This window comes from Uloborus diversus, chromosome 4 (genome assembly GCF_026930045.1).
Source record: "Uloborus diversus isolate 005 chromosome 4, Udiv.v.3.1, whole genome shotgun sequence".
In the NCBI taxonomy this organism is placed as follows: Eukaryota; Metazoa; Arthropoda; class Arachnida; order Araneae; family Uloboridae; genus Uloborus; species Uloborus diversus.
The window spans coordinates 185712703-185731943 of NC_072734.1; the positions used below are offsets into that span (position 1 = coordinate 185712703).

General features: G+C 32.9%; 1 protein-coding gene across 1 annotated transcript in view; it reads left to right on the top strand.

The window, feature by feature from the left end:
* The window catches only part of LOC129220102 (uncharacterized), a 60867-nt gene that overhangs the window by 20806 nt on the left and 20820 nt on the right, over positions 1 to 19241 (top strand). Inside the window, exons 3-11 of the mRNA XM_054854443.1 lie at positions 3694 to 3764; positions 9538 to 9704; positions 10666 to 10754; positions 10889 to 10998; positions 13078 to 13180; positions 13258 to 13344; positions 14165 to 14255; positions 16410 to 16461; positions 18877 to 18986. Of these exons, the coding sequence (XP_054710418.1) occupies positions 3694 to 3764; positions 9538 to 9704; positions 10666 to 10754; positions 10889 to 10998; positions 13078 to 13180; positions 13258 to 13344; positions 14165 to 14255; positions 16410 to 16461; positions 18877 to 18986 (880 nt within the window). The remainder of the gene's footprint in view (positions 1 to 3693; positions 3765 to 9537; positions 9705 to 10665; positions 10755 to 10888; positions 10999 to 13077; positions 13181 to 13257; positions 13345 to 14164; positions 14256 to 16409; positions 16462 to 18876; positions 18987 to 19241) is intronic.

Below are 19241 nucleotides of genomic sequence, written 5' to 3' on the forward strand. Positions count from 1 at the left end.
GTGTGCCTCAAGCACCTAGGTATTGTTTACGTAATAGAAATGTTTAAAATTTTATGTGATGCACCCTCTGTTGCAATTTTAGTTGTGCTGGTCGTGACTTTATCCTAGGTTTTTGCAACATTTGGTCCCTCATGTATCATCATGTTTTGTTTCTTTAAATTTGTTTTGTTTTTTGTAGTCTGCATTGAGAATTGGGGTTGGTGATAGTCATTTGATGTTCATGGTGGTGTCATGTCCTCTATGATTTTCATGCAAATTGCTGTTTGAATTTTACTTTGTCCTTTTTCAAGTTTTGCTTTTCCGTGATGCTAGCTACATTGTTTAGCTAAAACTTGTTTTATTTGTTTTCATTATGTGTAGGAAGTTTCCATATTAATGTGCAAGGTAAATACATGACGTTTTTCACGAATTTGTCTCCTTAAACCATGGTTCCCGATTTTGTCAAATATTAACTGTATACTGAAACAATACAGTATTTTCTAACTAATCGTGTCTTTTTTCTGTTTGTTCAAAAAAAATCGCAATTTTTGTTGTGTTTTGGGCTGTTAAATTTAAATGCAACAATGCACACATCAATGCCCTGCGTTGAAAAATCGTATAGTCTACGTACAAAAATTTAAGATGTTAAAAATTTTTGTTATGCCATGTGTTTATGCAAATATATTGTTACAAATCCTGTAAATAGTAATTATTGTAGGAACGTAACCTGTAAATAGTTTCCCGTAATGAATATACAACCCCTTTTTCATATGGCTAAAGTATACGACCCCTATTTCCTTTTTTTTCATTGATAAAAGTTTGATAACGGTCTACTACTTTACAGAAGCGTGTGGAATATTTGAGAAATTTCTTTTCGGTGTATTTAAGCCGTTAGCGATGGATAAACAGTTAGTTTCGATTGAGGATTTCGAACTGAGAGTGTGTATTTGCTCTGTTTATAGCGAGGCATTTCGCTGTGTTGTTTTCGTATTTGGAAGTAAATACGTGTGTAAACGTTGAGTTTACGGTGTTGTGTGATAATTGCTTAGTTGCTGATGAATAACTTAGCAGTTGTTGACGATCTTTCCTGTACATAGTGTAAATAAATTTCCTGTGCTTTTATCAAGAACTGTGTCTTCATTTCAAGAAAGTGGAAGTCGCACCGAATCCGTTACAATATCATTGCAAGTGGGTTATTTTGTCAAGATCAATCTTCAAAACAAGTAAAAATTTTGTTTAAATGTGTCTGGTGTTTACTTTACAGATAAAATGATTTTGACGTCATCATAATATGGACTTTAAATATTCATGTGATGAATTTGTCTGTTATTGATATTCTTGGTGATTTTGTGGTGTCGTGTATTTTTGATGTATGTCATATAGTTCCTTGTTTTTTATATATGTCATATGGTCATGTGTTTGTGGGTACTTTCTAGCAACCGTCATTCTGTGTCATTGACTATCTCACTGGGTTTTGTTTTTTTTCCATTAGGCATTTAAATTGTGACTTACCCTTTTATGTAAATTTTTGTCTTTTATGATATGTAATGCGTGGGTTTGTTGTTGCAGTGTTTTAAAATTTTTCGCGGACAATTCAATTTTTTTTTCCTCTTTCACCGGGTATAATGTGATATAGTAATCACATATATTTTCATTGATTCGCGTTTTTATTTCATGTGTTCTGATTTTTTATTTAATGGCGTCGTTTCCGAGTTTTCGGCGGCCATGTTTTCCTTTCTTCCTCCCGTGATGTGTCGTCTCCCGCCTTTTTTGCTCATTGGCCGTAGGCGTGGCCTAGTTCGGTGATGTCATTTTCCCGCATTCCCATTCGCTGCGCTAAGTGACGCTGCATATGAATATCTGCTTTTCGCGCGACCGCGTGGGTTTTTAGTTGGGATTTTTTCGGAAAATTTCGTGTCTAGTCGAGTGCTAGCGGTGACCATGTGATGCTGCTTTCTGAGGAGCTTGGACGCTAGACCTGTGAAAGGTCGTCTCACGAATTAACGATGATGGGGAGTACGAATCTTGATTCATCCGTTGAACAAACGGTGTGATGATTTAATTATCGATACAGGTGCTGATTAGCCCTGTCAAATAACTAAAATGAGCTATTAGTTAGTAAATTCTGCTCAATATGATAGTCAAGAATCAAGATTTAAAAAAAAAATGGCGACGTCCACATTTTTTTGTTCCGACAATGATGATTGAATGTACATCTCAAAGTTTTTAGTTCCACCCCTTGTTTTTTTCTTCGTTCCAAATTAATGATGGTGGCATCTGCATCTGGATATACCGTGCGAAACATGAGCTGTATGCGCACCCGAATCTGAAGTTAATTTCTGACACCTGCATCGCCATTTTCGTGGGGAGATGTGGTTCCCTTTTTCATCGCCAGCGATAGTCCCCAGCTCCAGTGATGCATCACTTCATTCGTTCCGCTATCGTATTTTAAGTGTTTACGCAAAACTCCAGGACGTCACAATGTTTGGTACCTACATGGAACTCAAAGAGAAAAACTTTGACTTACCCCACAGTTGTAAATGAATAACAAAACTTCACACAGATTTGGCACATCACACATCTTTTATTTCCGACCATCATTTACATGAAGGTCTCGGGGGAGCTCCCGCGAATTCAACCACAGATTTTCACATTACATGAAATGAATTTAAAAAAGAATACAAGGTAGATTATTGCAAGACAGTCTATTGCCGGGATTTAAGATGTCCTAAGGGATGGGTCAGCTTCACATATGAAAAAAAATGACGTGAGTCGATGTTGCAGGAACGAAAAACTGAGTCAAACCCAAAAGAAAAACGGAGGAAGAATGCTTTACATTATATTTTAGCGGAACGAATGAAGTGATGCATCACTGGAGCTGGGGACTATCACTGGCGATGAAAAAGGGATGGATCAAAAAAATAAGAGCTGTCTTTAGGGTCCCATTCAACTGGTTAAACTATAAATAGTGGTTTACTTTTCACTCCAGGGGACCCTGGAGTGAAAAGTAAGAAGTCGATATAAGCAAGCCACAATTCAAATTCAATAATTGCCATTTTTACTTCATTTTACAAAAAAGGAAGTATTGTATTCTCGAAAAAAATTTCACTCGAAAATCGACCTTAATTTCCATTTTACTCCCCCCGAATGAATGATGAGGTTTCTTTTCAACTCGACCACACAGGGATAAGTGCCTAAGAACTTACAGACACGCGAAATATCCATTTTGACGATTCCCGCGTTAATTACAACGGATTTTCTCGTAACGTCTGTATGTGCGGATGTGCGTATGTATGTCGCATAACTCAAGAACGGTATGTTCTAGAAAGTTGAAATTTGGTACGTAGACTCCTAGTGGGGTCTAGTGTGCACCTCCCCTTTTGGTTGCATTCGGGTGTTTCTAAAGGGGTCTTTGGCCCCTTTTTGGGGGGAAATCATGGTTAATTTCGATTTAATGGGGAAAAAGACATTAAATTGGGTAAAAAGAAGTCATGTGATGTTCACATCAGCTCGTTTTACATAAAAATTTATAATTACTTCAAATTCAGGAGAATTAATGAGTCATAATTCTTTCAAGTAATACAGTTTTAATCTGAAAATGTCTTGTAAAATATTTAGATGTAGAGTACATACAAATATTCTGATTCAATTCTATGCATTTTGGATTCTCTTTGAAATCAGTCTTTTTAATGTTCGGAAAATTGTTTATTACAGCGTTTGAGTTCTGATGCCTCTCAGATATTTCATGATACAGCTGGATGGAAATGCCTGGAAACAAGTATGAAGTAAGCTCTTTGTGATTGAAAATGAATTCATGCACAAATGTATTTTCACCTAATGCATGCACAATTGATTGTGTATTGTAATATTTGTGCTGTAGAATGCAAATGAAAGCATGAATTTCAATTCAAAAACATTCTTAATTAGCATATTCGTTCTCTATTTAATGAAATATGGAAGAAAGTAGGGTATGTTGGATTGCAGGGCATGTTGGATCAGTCTCAATTATTTTAATGGTATTAATTTATTTTATTTTATGACTAACCAGGGGTCGATCCAGGTTTTATTTTTTGGGTCCCCATTTTGTGAAAAGGCAAAATATTTTTGTGAAATTTCGTTATTTTTGTGAAAAAGCAAAATATTTTTGTGAATTTTCTTTATTTTTGTAAAAAAGACCTTCTCGTGATTTTTTTCTTGGAAAAGATTATATTAAAGCATTTTTAGCTGTCGTATCGTCATAGAAAAGCCCTACACAGGTTTCAGGGGTGATTGCAAGTTCTTGAAGAATACCTGAAAGCTGTCAAGAGAAAATGCACTGGGGGAGGGGGGAAGTAAGACCCTTAACATTTTATTCGTAATTTGACACATACATTACATTTATTGCTTTTTACAAATATACATATGCAAGGCACACTTTCTTAAGGTGAAAGTCTCACAACTGATTTCCTGTTTGCCCCTCTCAAATACTTTTAGAGCAATGAAAATTGCACATGCTACTGAACTCCTAATAAATACAATATGAACAGACTCAAAGATATCACTTATTTCTTAACACAGAAGTGAAATACTCATTAAAGATTCCATGTATGTGTTTGAAAAACTTAAAAGTAATTAAAACCCAAAATAATACTGCACCAGCATTCAGTGTTTAATTTTTTGACTTTTGACGTTCTTGCAGAGTAGGTATTTCGTTTAAAACTTTGCAATTTAATGATGTTAATAAATATATAAGAAATTTTATTTGTTTGCCTCTTAACAAGGTACAGTAAACATCAAAAATGCGAAAAATTCGTTTACCATGGCGGATGTAAGGAAATCAAGATCTTCAAAAGAAATAAAAATATAAAAACAGCATGTAAAATAATTTTATTTTAAGTAAAGTTATTTTAGAATTGGATTTTGAAACTCAACACAAATTAATACTAAATATATATTGCGTAATCAAAGTAAAATTTAGGATTTTCCTGAAAACAAGCTACCAGTCACAAGTGTCCCTCTCCCTTCCCCCCTCTGACGCTCTGAAGCAAAAACACCTCACGCAGCAAGCAAAAAGATAAGATGGGGGAAGGTGGAAGAGGCTCCCGCGTAGATGCGTACACATTTGCGGTTAAAAAATATTGTGAAAAGGCTGCCTTTTTATAAATTTTTGTGAAGGGGCTGCTTTTACGACGCGGAATTTTGTGAATGGGGCCGCTTTTGCGATGGGGGAATTTTGTGAAGGGGCCGCAAAGCGGCCCCAATTTGGCGCTGGATCGACCCCTGCTAACAAATAAGCACCTATGGTCCTACAAATTCTATCATAAAATTACATGGTGCAGTTTTCAGAAAACTGTAAATTTACTTTTTTTAATGGTTTCATCAAGATTGCCGAAAAATTTTTTTTAACTCCTTTCTTAAAGTAAGTTAATTTAGTTCGATATAATTGGCAATAGTTTCATTTTTTTGTCAAAAAGAAAAAATTATATCACTTTTTCAGACCAAGAAGGTGGTGTTGGTTGGTCCACTCTTTGTGGGAAAGGTTGAATCGGACCAACCTACCCCACATAACTTAAAAACTTTTTTTTTCTCTCTTGAATCTTAATAATTATAACAATAGTCGATGATTTTTCTTTTAATTTTTAAAAAATAATTGCGTACTAATGGTGAATGCTTGTTGCTGTTTTTAACTAAAGATGATTTCTCAATTAAAATCAATTTAAAATGTTATATTGATCTTTAAACTTTATAGATTTCACTCTACACCCAAAAGAGAATAAGGTAGTTATTACATTTGATAGTACTGTCTGACCATCGATTACATGGAGAGGCTAATGTCCGGTTAATAGGCGGAAATGGACGTCTCTTAGTTTATAGGGATGTTAGTTGGTTTGTTTCAGATGTGCACTTTTGCCTCTCTATTATTTAGCCTCAGTTTAGTAAAAATGAACATTTGGGGAATATTTCGATAATTGGGAATCTGGCGCGGTCGTCTCATTTTTGGCGTAAATAATTTTAGTTTTGTAACCATGCTGATTTATAGTAACCCTATGTGAATAGATGTTTCCGATCTCTTTGTTTTGATTTGCGAAGAAAAATACCTCTCACGCAGCTGTTTGTGCCAAAAATTGACCCCAATGAAGAAAGATCGCCAGATTCCCAATTATCGAAATATCCCCATTTATTTGTTCACAACAAAGTTTTGAGCTTACCATTTTGCTTTTACGTTCCTGAACGAAATGAAAATATTTTGTTTTCTTTTTGTTGTTTCCATGGTAACTATTTTTGTTTCTCCTTATTTTATTTTTGAGAATGCAATAAATGAATAAGGCACTAGTGACATTATAAAACACGTGCAACAAAATCCCATCGTTATTTTCCCTTCTCCCCTGCTAGATTCGTTCATATGGAATCGTCTTTACTTGGAAGATTGCCAAATTACATACAATCCGTGGTCAAACAGTATATATCACTAAAATTATAGCAAATGTTTTAAATGTGCGGACCAACGTACCTCAACCGTGGGGCACGTTGGTCCACTTTACAAGGTTCCGTTAAAAAATTAATGTAAAAAAAGTTTACCAATTCAGGATTTCTAAAAAAAAATGTGGGGTTGAGAAGTGCTTAGTGAAACTTATTGTAAAAAATCAAACTGATTATTAAATTTTTTGATGAGATAAAAAATAATATGTAAAAAGAGAGCAGACCAACCTGCCCCACCTCCCCTTAATTTGCTATATTTTCTCAGCTTATTCCATACAGCTCTGTCTTAAAAGCTGAAATCAAGTTGCACTAACAGATTACAAGCTACATTTAATCTTGTCTATTTGTATGACCCCTGAATTCAAACACAACCATCATTGCCCCCCCCCCCCCCACTTTTTGGAAATGGTGCTCCCCCCAATTGTTTTCCGTTTTCAACAGTTGCATGGCCATTTTTTTTTTAATTTGAAGGGGGAAGGGAGCATTATATCAAAAATTAAGTAATATTCTTTGAGTGGCTGGAAAAGTAAAAAGTTCAAAAGCATGAACTTTTGTAGCAAGGAGGGATACTTATGGGGGTATTTGTTAACCCCTTTTTTTATTATGCTCTTGAGCTCAATATATATTTAAAAAGTTTTGTTAAAGAAATTATATTCATGACTGCCCCATGTTCAGGAGAACCATGGCATTTAAAGCCTTGAAATTCAGTGCAAAATAACTTCAAATATTGGGGGTGTGGAGCTTAGAGTGTTTTTTCTAAATTTTGAATTTTTTTTTTTTTGCTAATATTTAATAAATTGTGTCAATAAAGGAGTGAAAGTATTCCTACTCTTTCTTCACATTCTGTGCCATTCGAACAAGCGTTTTTTTTCTGCACAAGATGAACTTAGTTCCATTTTTCTCAACTGATTAGAACAGGAGATATAAGTACAGTCGAATGTATTCCAAGGCCCCTCACTTAAGTCGAAATTTCGCATTATGGAAGTGGTATTTATACTAGTTTCTTTAGAAATGTATCAAATTCCTTTAGGCACATGCCCCTCAAACTGCTTTAAACCATTCCTGAACTATACATATTAGTTTATTACATTAACTTTTACTGTATTTTAAAAATTAAAAAGCTGTTTCATTCAACATAACATACTGTTAGATGCACAAAATGAATGATCAATGGAAGGGAGAGATATAAAATAAAACAGCACATTACCTACAGTATGTAATAATAATAAAATGCTGCACTAAAATAGTACAATACGTTAGAGAGACGTAATAATATTTGTGACTTAAAAAAGGAAGATGATTGTGTTTAATGCTCCATCATCAAATCGTTATTTATTTCAAATATAATACAGTTGATTCGCTTTTTCTTTTATAACATTTCCATTTATGGAAACAATACAAGAGAAGCCATAATATTTTCCCTGCTTAGACACTGCAAGCTTCAATATTGAAACTAAGTTCTGAATTTTTACGGATATCATTTTCTTGACTTTTAATTTTGTATGTATCGAAGAGTCACTCATACTCATTGTCGTGTTACTGTCGACTCACTTTTTAGTTTTTCGAGTATATCGAGAATCTTAACCTTTTCCTTAATCTTCAGAAACTTTCTCTTTTTCTTTCCATCTTCATGAACTTTAGATGAAATAGCGAGCTAAAATGCCATTATATTTTATTAACCTAAATATTTAGAATGGAGAAAAATAAGTGAAAAATGCTGAGTGGTTATTTGAGACACTGACAAATTGATGTGTAGACTTGTATAGTGTGGAAACTTCCGCTCTCAGTGAAGCTTAAAGAGATGTAAGTCCATTCCCGAAATGAACGTGTTGCAGGTGAAGAATTTGCATTTGCTCTAGAATTCGTTACTCGTGAAAAACTCACATCATAGCTATTTGGCTTCAATTGAATAGCATTGTAGCGGGAGTTGACTGTATTTCAAATTTAGCATAAATCCTGGACTAAACTCAATTCAGGCTGTAAGCAACAAAGAAAATTGTTACTGGAGACCATAAATATGAAATGACTTTCCAAGCATTATGTATTATCATTTTGCCATGCCAAAGAACAACCCCCCTGCCTAACTCCTACAGCCTTAAAATTTAGTATAAAATTAGTTTGGACTCTGGTAGGCACTTTAAAGCATTCCTTTTTACTTCCTTTTACAAAAAAGGAAGTATTGTATTTGGGAAAAAAATTTCACTCAAAAATCGACTTTAATTTCCATTTTGCTCACCCCCAAATGAATGTTGAGTTTTTTTTTCGACTCGACCCTCCATGGATAAGCCTAAGAACGTATAGACGCACGAAATATCCATTTTGACAATACCCGAGTTAGTTACAACGAGTTTTCTCGTGACGTCTGTAAGTACGTATGTTGCATAACTCAAGAACGGTATGTCCTAGAAAGTTGAAATTTGGTACATAGACTCCTAGTGGGGTCTAGTTGTGCACCTCCCTTTTTGGATACATTCGGGTGTTTCTAAAGGGGTCTTTGGCCCCTTTTTTTGGGGGAAATTAATATTAATTTCGATGTAAACTCAAGTGATATTACAATTTGGCGGACACTTCGTGATATTTCGCCAGTCTTTTGGTCGCCATGTTTGACCCCAACTTAGCGACAAATTTGGCGATTTTTTTTTTGAATCTGGTTTCAATTTGGCCACTGTTGTTGATAGTTAGAGAGTTAATTATGATAATAGTTGATAGTAATAATTAACTATTGAATCACATTAAAATTACCAATAATGGGAAAATGACATTAAGTTGAAATAAAAGGAAGTCATATGCTCGTTTTTTTTTTTTTTTTTTTTTTTAAACTTTGTTACGTGTATTTTTCTCAAATTATTTTCAATTTGGAATTTAAATACTGGTCTTCTTCGAGTACTTTAATTAAATTCTGTTTTGTATGGGATAGATAGCAGAGTTTTCTTTTTGCTCTTATCGTAAATCATATTTTAGTCAAACTCTCCCAAGCAAACTATTTCACCAAAAAGATTGTGAAGCAATTTTCAGGGTTAGTGAGCACTGGAAAACAGTGGACTGAGCCTCCTAGTGTTTTAAAAATATGAAAACTGATATGTTCTGCAACAATTTTAGGTGTCTTCAGTCTATGGTTGATGGCTGTGGTGAGCATTTCAAGCCTTACATCACTGATGACTTTTTGGATCTTCTGTTTAAAACCCTGTCTCACACAAATCGGTTTGTCAGAGAAACTGGATACTACGTTTTAGGGTCATTGGTTAGCTGTGGAACGTCCTGTGAAGGTGAGCATTCAGTCAAATATAGAAATGAGGAAGAATTATTAAAACCTTTGCCTTTTCCTTTTTTTAAGTTTTTGTGCTTGTAATTGAATTTGATGGGCCAAATTTTCAAATTAAACTTTTTTTTTTTGTTCAATAGAATGCTTTTTCAACCTCTAATCTATAAAACGCAATTCTTAATAGACCGCACAACTTTTCAGAAGTAGGTGATAAGCTTTCTCTAGCAAATCAGCTGTTAGACTGTGGATTAAAAGTTTTTTGCTATTTCTTTTAAACCCCCGACACACAAAGGAAGGGGGTTATAAGTTTGAAGTATCTGTGTATCTGTCTGTGGCACTGTAATGCCTATAAATGGAAGGACCGGTTTTGAAAAAAAAAAAATTCCGAAAGGAGAGTTGATCGAGAGTCTTAGCTAAGTTGCGTCTTCAGATGACATTAATTAACAAAGATATTAATTAAAAATCTCTAAAAGGTTTTGCAGTGAAAATATATTTAAAAAAGTTTAAATTTAGTACCAAAATAAAGAGTATTTTTTTCTGCATCTGATAGAACATGTTTGGAACTTCCATGTTATACAGAATTGGAATTATAATGCTTTTTAAAGCAGATTTTAAATACGGCTAAGCCTTTATTCAGCGATTAGTAACCGAATTCATTGTTGGCCGACAAAGAAATTAAAAGCAATGATTTAAAATTTTTTATCTGTTGCCAGTTTCTATTTGTTAACAAATAAAATACTTGTAATTGATTTTTAATATAGTCTAAGGCTTTTTAAAGGATTTTCAGTTTTTACTCTTAATTCTACATTTGATACCCAGTTTTTTTTTTTTTTTTTTTTTTAATTTTTAATTTTAGTTACTTATATTTTACAAAAATAAACATTGTGCGTGTGTATCTTTGAAATTATGTAAATAAAATGGAACATCAGTAGATTATTTATTTAGTTATTTATTTTTGCCTCCAGGATCTTCTTACAAACCATTTGATGCTAACCATTTTGGCTATCGAATGAGCCTTCAACTTGGAATTGGTTTAAGTGATAACTGGAGTCAAGTATGTTTTTGTAATATACAATCTACATATATTGTGATGTATTTCTTTGCATACATAACTTTCTAGATTAGTACAAAGCTATGTAAACATAGCTACCTGTGCATAAGGTTTTCTGCATCTTTTTTTTTTTTAAGGTGAGACTGGCTGCATCTGAATGTGCCAGGAAGTTTTTAATGTCTTTTAAATCAGATGATGAAAAAGAAGTTTTCTTCCCTCAGCTTTTACCTCATATGTGTTTGAACAGGTAACCTTTTGAGTATTCATCAGGTTTATGCCTCACATAGTGTATTATACAAGTACAGGTGTCAACCTGCAATAAAGTTTTGAATTTAACAAGCCTTATAAACAATGTTTCTATGCCTGCCAAACCTTAATGAAGATCAAGTACCTTTTTGAAATTATTTTTCCCTTCACAAGTAACATGGCGACTATTATGAGCAAAGGAGAGTAGAGCATGATCCAGTTATTTACATTTACAGTATAGGACCCAATATACAGGATGCTCAGGAACGCAACCTTTCCGGATTTTAGATTCTGACTCAAAATCATTATGTTTTCCTGATTTTGCTAATGTTGTGCAAACTTTTTAAAATTTTTTTGATCAAACTAAATGAAAGTATATTTCATAATGCTAAAGCTAAAGTCAGAGATAATCTACGGCGTCATATAGTAGTCCCCGGTTGTCGCTTTTTATTATTATGTGATGTATTGATGGATACAATAAATAAATCATATTTTTACTAAAAATAATTTTGTATTTTTGTTCAATAGGCTTTGTATTGCATACTTATGAGAAGAAAAAAGGAAGCATCACTAATTAAAAGTGGATGTTAAAAGATTGCTACATAATTATAGCAAAAAGGTTATTTATGCATTACACATAGCAGTGAAAAAACTTTTAAAAAAAGGAGCTGAAATGAAAGTACTGTGTTTTAAACAGCAAACGTTAACAATTTTGGACTTTTAAAACTAAAAAGAAAAGGAAAGAAAAATTTTTTTGTTCTTTTTAGATCTTCCGGATTTTGGGATTCCAAATTTAGGGTCTAATACTATGTTAAAATAGAGGACTTTTATGGGCTAAAATTCTGCACAGATGGCAGAACCATGGGTCATAGTTTTAAGTTTTTCAAATCTCAAGCTAATCTTGAAATCAGGAGAAATTACTATTTCAACAGGGTTGTAGGCATTTGGAATAGTTTACCAGAAGCAGCTGTTACTTGCAATAGGGTGAATAGCTTTAAAAATGTTCTTGATCTTCATTGGGAATTGATAAGTTGACTAGGAACTACTTAGGTGCGCCCAAAGCCTGTTGCTGGTCGTCATTTTTGTATTTATTTAAAAACATTTTTAAAAATGTTTTTGAACTGGTGTCAAAGCCCAGACTTATGAGTTCTAATGAGAACAAACTGCAGTCTCTGTATGTGATAGCCGAACTGTCTGGTATATTACATGTAGTTCTGCCTTAGGCTCTAGCTACGGATGAGTTGCTAGCTATTCGCCTAGATTGAGCCTATTCTAGATTGAGAGGCTGTAACCTACTGCTAAATACTCAAGTTTTGCCTTCACTTCGCGAGTCAAACTGCACCATGCTGTGGACACTCGCTGGTGAGATAATTTTACTTTATCTACTAGTTTCTTGCCATTCTCAGCTTCAATGAGATGACATCTGCCTCCAGCTCAGTTATTCACTAATTCAGACTGATGAGTTTTAATAAGAACAAAACTGTAGTGTCTGGGTGTGATAACGTGGCTGTCTGATATATTGCACATAATTTTGGGCCTTAGCCCTGGCTTAGGGGCAGTAACTTACTGCTAAATATGTAGGGTATGAGCCCAGCAATAACTTCAAGCTGTGGAATAATTTAATGAGACATATTTCCTGTGAATCCCAAGAAGAAATACAAAAAATATCTGCAAAATATCCTTTTTAAATGTACATAATATAGTGGAAATAGAGTGAGACATTTGGCTGCTCATGATGAATGGGATGAAAGGTAGAAATAGACTCTTAGATTATTGAATTGATATCCTCATGATTTCACAAATAGGTTCAACTTAAATAAAAATAGGAAATAAATCCTTTGTACAAAAATCAAGTACAAAGCAAAATTAATATGAATATTTTGCTTGAAACCAATCATTTAAAGACTTTGACTTCTTCTTTTCAAAGCTAGAATGAAATAGCCTTGAGGCTTGAAGATTGTTTAAACTTTCTAGATATTTGAGTCAAGCACTAATCTAAAGGAGTGGCTTTCAAATATTTGAAACAGTTATTTTGTTTTATGTAAAATTTTTAAAAGTATATTTGTATGTTTTATTGCAGATATTATATAGCTGATGGTGTCAGAATTTATTCCCAAGAAAGTTGGCGAATGCTTGTAAAAGAAAATGGGAGGTTTCTTGTTAAAAAATATATTTCTTACTTTGTAAGTACTTCCAACATACTTAATTTTATTTTTTCTTTTATAACTTACATTATAATTATACTTTATGTATTATGCAGGTCAAGCATTATATTTCACAAACACAAGCAGATAATCATGCTGTACGTGAAGCGGCTTGTGCATGTATTGCTGAATTAGCTTCTAAGGTAAATTTTCACTTGATTGCATCTTAATGTTTTTGGTTTTTATTCAGATAATTTTGTTTATTATTTTTAGTGTAATAATATTTTTTAAAAGTGTATGATGTTACTTTTCCATATTGTGTCTAAAAATTATATTGCTTGAAAAGCTTGTTCCAATTTTAAATCTTGTTCCATATTCTTAAATTTTTCTAAAAAAACAGGTGAAATAATTCTTACTTTTGCTGTGCAGATCATTAAATTTTCTGATTAAACAAGAATCTTGCAGTTAAAAATGCTACCCCCCCCCCCTCTATCTCTCTTTTTTACTAGGTATAACCATATTTTACTTGTATGTTGCATTTTATCTTTGTGATGAAATAGTTTCAAAACATGCAACAGGACATTGCCTCACAGACAGTATATTGCTTTTTTTTGTTATGTTACTTAGCCTGAGTAGCAATATAATACTTAAAATAAGAAAAATTTGTCATAAATATTATTTGAATTAATTTTAAAATTAAATAATTGAGAACTGAGTAGAAGTTGAATTACCTAGGATTTGATTTTGTTGTAAATGTTGTATTCATATTGAAATTTTGTGTAGTTGCAGAATGAAAGTAAATATTTGTCAATGTTGCCTTTTAGAGGAGACATCAGATTTTAATGAGCATGAGGGATATTCAATTAGTTATGTTTCAGTGAAATATCGATTAAGTTCAGTAAAATCTAAGATAATTCTCATTAGTAGGAACAAAATTATTTATTTTAATTTCATTACTCAAATAAAATAAAAAACATCTTCATGTTTTTTTCTGCCGCTTCATTTATTCTTTTCTCCCCCCAGGTTGACCAGGAAGCTACGAAGCCTTTTGTGTCTGAACTTTTAAAAACACTTTTAGACTGCTTTGGCGATGACAGCTGGCCAGTAAGGGATGGTATATAAAGCTATAACCTAATTATCTATTTATGAAATGTGTTTTATAGCAATCACAAGTTTTACATTGTTTAAAATCTTTCAAATACTGATATAAAGTCACCCTTTTGGACTTCAGGGAATTGTCCTTGTGTATGATTTATGCTCATTTTTTCAGAAATGAGCGTATTTAAAAATAGTTCAATTCCTTAACAGTTTAATTTTTGTTCAGTTAACGTTTTTAATTGAATTGAACCTATTAAAATTAACAGAATGATTAAGAATTTATTTTCAAAGACATTCAATTTAGTACAAAGAAGTTTACAAGTATGCTCAAGTAAAGCAATGATGTTCAACTTACATATTCAAAATAATCCATAATATAGGATTGTCATGATTTGTCTTCAATTTTTTTTTGCGATGTTTTCTGAGTTTTTTAAGTTTAAAATTTTTTTTTGTAACTCATGGCTTGTAAAAAAAAAAACCTTATGACATTTATGCTCTGAACACTTCTGCTTGTGTCTCCACTTCTTGTTTCAGAGTTACTATCTTTATACCCAATTTTAGAGCAGTCTCTGCTGCATTTCGCACTACGATAGCAGTAAACATAACATTTCATTAATTAAGACTCTTTTACCTCAGAGGATTCTTGGAATTGAATCCATGTGACTCTGAAATGGCCTTATAAGCGATTACAGTATTAAAGACCTGACTATATATCTGATAATACATAATATAGAATTCCTGCGCAATGATCCAGACCTTTAGAAAATTGACCCTGTACTGAAGTCTGACTATATATCTTTCTATGACTAGTATTGTGTACTATGACTAGTATTTTTGGATTTCTAGTTTTGCAATGTGGAGCTGACAAAGCTTTTGCTTAAAGATCATAGCGTACGAGAAGAAATTTTCTTTCAAAGTTAATCATTTTCAATGAATTTACTTTTTAAATGAGTTCTTAATACATAATGCTTAGTTATCATTCCTAGATACCATCAAAGAATTTTTGCATTGTAGATTTTTCATTCAGAACATGTCAGCTCTATGCCAGAAGATTCTTTTGAAAAACCATAAAGAAATGTTAAAGTTTTTTTTTTTTTGACAAACCTGAGTTTTTTCAGGAATATAAACTATTCTAAAATATGAGGCAGTGATAAGCGAGGCAAAGGGATGAAAGTGGACATTTTCAAGTTTTGAGTAAAACGCATTTAAAGTTGCGGTTCTTGGTAGGCTTTCATTGAAAAGTTTTTTTAAATCAAGGTGTATAGCAGCACCTACCAGGGCTACTAGTACTATCTCTTGCCCCAAGACAGGATAGGTTCACCTGCCATTTATACTACTGGTTATCTCCAATTATTTAATTTTTGCAATTAAATCCCTTTGCTTCTCACCGCCTCTTTTTTTTTTTTTTTGTTTAATTCATGGTTTGATATTGATTTATATTTAAAAAAAATTAAATTGTATGTAATGAAAAACTGACACCTTTTATAAGAATTACTACTTTGCACATGTTAGACATAAATATGAATATAGATATAAAGCATGAAAGTTGTTTATTTGAGGCATTTTGCATTTAGAATACAGTGAAATCCTCATGCAACAAACTTGAAGGGACTGAAAAGCAGGGCTGCAGAGTCAAAGTCGTGATGTTGAAGTCAGACTGATTTTGGGGTAAAGGTGTTGCAGCTGGGAGTTGGAGGTTTAAAGTTCCAAGAGTCAGAGTCGGTCATTTTCACTCTAAGTCCACAACTCTGTCGCTGCTTGCGGAGTCAGGCTGATTTTAGAGTAAAGGGGTCAGAGTTGATGGCTCTAAAATTCTTTGATTCTGAGTTTGAGCCAGTGATTTTCCCACCCTGTTTGCAGCCCGTGCTGCAAATTTTTTTCATTGTTTTGAAATTCAAGCAATGTAATGGCATATAAAATGGGACTAAAAAACATTCATTTTATTGTATTGGTGTTCAGTATAGTGCGATTTTACCGTATTATGATAAAGAAATATGCAATAATTCACCTCTTAGTAGTTTAATGTATGTATTTTGAAGTGAAGATAACTACTAACCTCATTGTCCTCCTTTTCACCCCCGACCAAGTACTTTATTGTGGTTTTGTTTATTAAATAATTTTAATATTTTTTATCCTTAAAAGTGGCCTAAATTATTAATGTTATTTTCAGCTGCTTGTCTTGCATGTGGAAATTTTGTGCTTTGTTTCCCAAATGAATCTAGGTAAGTCATTTGTTCACTTGTTAGCAATATGTACGTTCTATTTAAAGATAAAGTCTAATTTAGATGAAATTGTTTTAGCATTTATTTAAAAGACTAATGGCTTGATATATATAAAATATTAGTAAAAATTTACAAATTAAAAAATAGAAAAAGCTTGCGAAGTCGTGAAACTCATGATCCTTTGTTTTATTCACATGCCCTAGATAGGTTTTCTTATTCATGCTTGTCTCTTTTGATGCCCTCTTGTAATCAATCCGTCGACTTGGGGGGGGGGGGGAGGGGGTGCTTTTTTCATCATCAAAGATCACCTAAACGTTTTTTAGATTTTAATTTCAAAAACTTTTCGAGGAGATCCCCCAAACCCAACGTTACCAAAGCTAGCTTAAATTGAAATTTTAATACTTCAATTTTTAATAATTTCTGGGCCTCCTTTTAGCTTCAACAATGGCATAAATTTGCATTATTTGGATTGGAGTTTGTATTTTTTTTTTCTAGAAAGAGGAGCCTTTGTACCTTTTTAACACTAAAAACAGTGTACAGTCGTGTTTTTAAGACACCAATTTAGAAAAAATGTCGGAAGTAATCCCTCGGCCTGAAGCGTCCTCTGAAGTCACCAAAGGAAGTTTTAAGTCATATTTTTAGGATTTCATCAGTTCAGAAAAATTTATGGGGCAGAACTTTCGAATCTCATTTCCTCTTGAAGTTGTCCAAAGTTAGCCTGAAATACATTTTTAAAGCTTCTACTTTTCCCATGTTTCAAGAGAAAACTCCTAAGTTTGCTAAAATTGGCCTAAATTTGTTTTTACAACACCAGCTGTGGATTATTATTATTTTTTTTTTTTAACTTCAGCTTCGAAGAATTTCCGTGGGAGGACCTTCGAACCTTCCCCCGTTCCCCAAACGTTGACGAAACGATAGTAACACTTTTTTAAAACTACAATTCCAAAAAAATTTACGGCAGAGAGCCTTCGAATACTCTCCCCATTAAGTCACCCAAAGATAACCTAAAATAAAGCCTTCAGCTCCTAAAATGCTTTGCCCCCGCTCTTTTAAGTCCCAGTCGCCACGACTGCTTATAATTCAACATCTTTCTGTACATTATGGTCTAGTCTGAAGTGCTCTGCTAGGGTTATATATAATAGTGTTACCAAACTATTGTGATTCCGAACTTTCTTTTTTATACAATATAGCATGTTGCTCCAGAATTTTACTATAAGCTGTACATAATAGTAAAATACTGTCACCTAATCTATAGGTTTCTTCCACTGATTTCATTCATGATATACCATTCATTAAAACTTCTTGAGTTAAAAACCTGTTAACTTGTGTAAAAATTGCACCGTTCTATAGAATTCTCAATTCAAAAATCAAACTGTTTTTCGTATTTCACATCATTTGTGCTAATGACAACAACATTGGTGCATATTAAATTTTTAGCTGTGAATTTTCCAATGACTCTATTATTGAATAAGTGTTTATGAAATAACAAAATCCATCATAAGTATGACTGTGATTTGCATGGTTATCATCAAAGGCTTTTCAGTTTGTCAGAACAAGATTAACTAATGAATCTATTTCAATAAAACAGAATATTTGGATACATATATGTGTGTGTATATATGTATGTTCCCTATAAAAAATCTACAATTTACGTTGGATCTCAACCAAATTTGGTAGAGAGGTACTAGGGCACCATGGGGGGTGGGGTTCAAAGGCAAAAACAGTACCGTACTGTTAGAATTTTAATTTTAGGACCCGAAAATGGCATTTTCTATAATAGGCAAAAAAATGCTGAAACAATTTGAATAAAATATCCATAGAAACCCCTGATTTTTCTGCATCAGATAAAATTTGTTCGGATGTTCCAAGGTAATTAGAACGTGAATTATAACTGTTTTAAACCAATTGCATGCTAGAATGTAGGTAAGCTTTCAATTAAAAATTCATTGTCGATCAGTCATTGTTGAACATTGCTTTTGTTAACATTTGTAGTGTAAAGAAAATCTTTGAGATGAAAGATCTATTGCCATCTTTTTTCTTGAATATGAACAAATAAAATTCTAGGTTTTGTTTTGAGGCTTTTCCTGTAATGGGAGGATTTAAAAATTTTCCTTTTTTGGTTATTTTTTTGCTATCTGTTGGGGAAATTTTAGAGATTTTTTTTTGTTCATGTATCTGGTTGTTGAACATGCGTCACTTGAAATAAATTTTATTTTTGAGGTCGACCAAGTAAAGCAATTTCAAAAGCTGTCACATCTTTTTTTTTTGTTCATTAAAGGAGAATTTTTTCCTCTTTGTATTTTTATTTGAATATGTCGATTAAACTTAATACTTTTAAAAACTGAGCAATTAAATTAGAATACTTTTCTTCTTTTATTTATTTCAGAAAATTTTATTCTGTACCTTGATTTTTAGAAACGTTTTGGATAAACTGTATCCATTGTTTTTCACGAACCTAAAAGATGGGATTCCCTCAGTACGGCAAGGAGCTTCTGGGGCACTAGCTAATGTGGTAAGAGCTTATGGTAAGTCGAATCTCAGTATTTAATTTATGTATTGACATTGAGTTTAAGAAGCGTATAAATTTTAATTTAAATTCATAACATTACGAATTAGTGTAACGGCACCAGTGGCAGACATGTTTAAGACATTTCTCTTAGGTTTACTAAATTTTCTAAGCCTTTAAATGTATTTAGACTTTTTAAACTATTTTTCTCTCATGCAACTACATCTCAACTAATGTTTGGCTGCTTCTGGATCCTCTGAGTTAGTTAATTCTA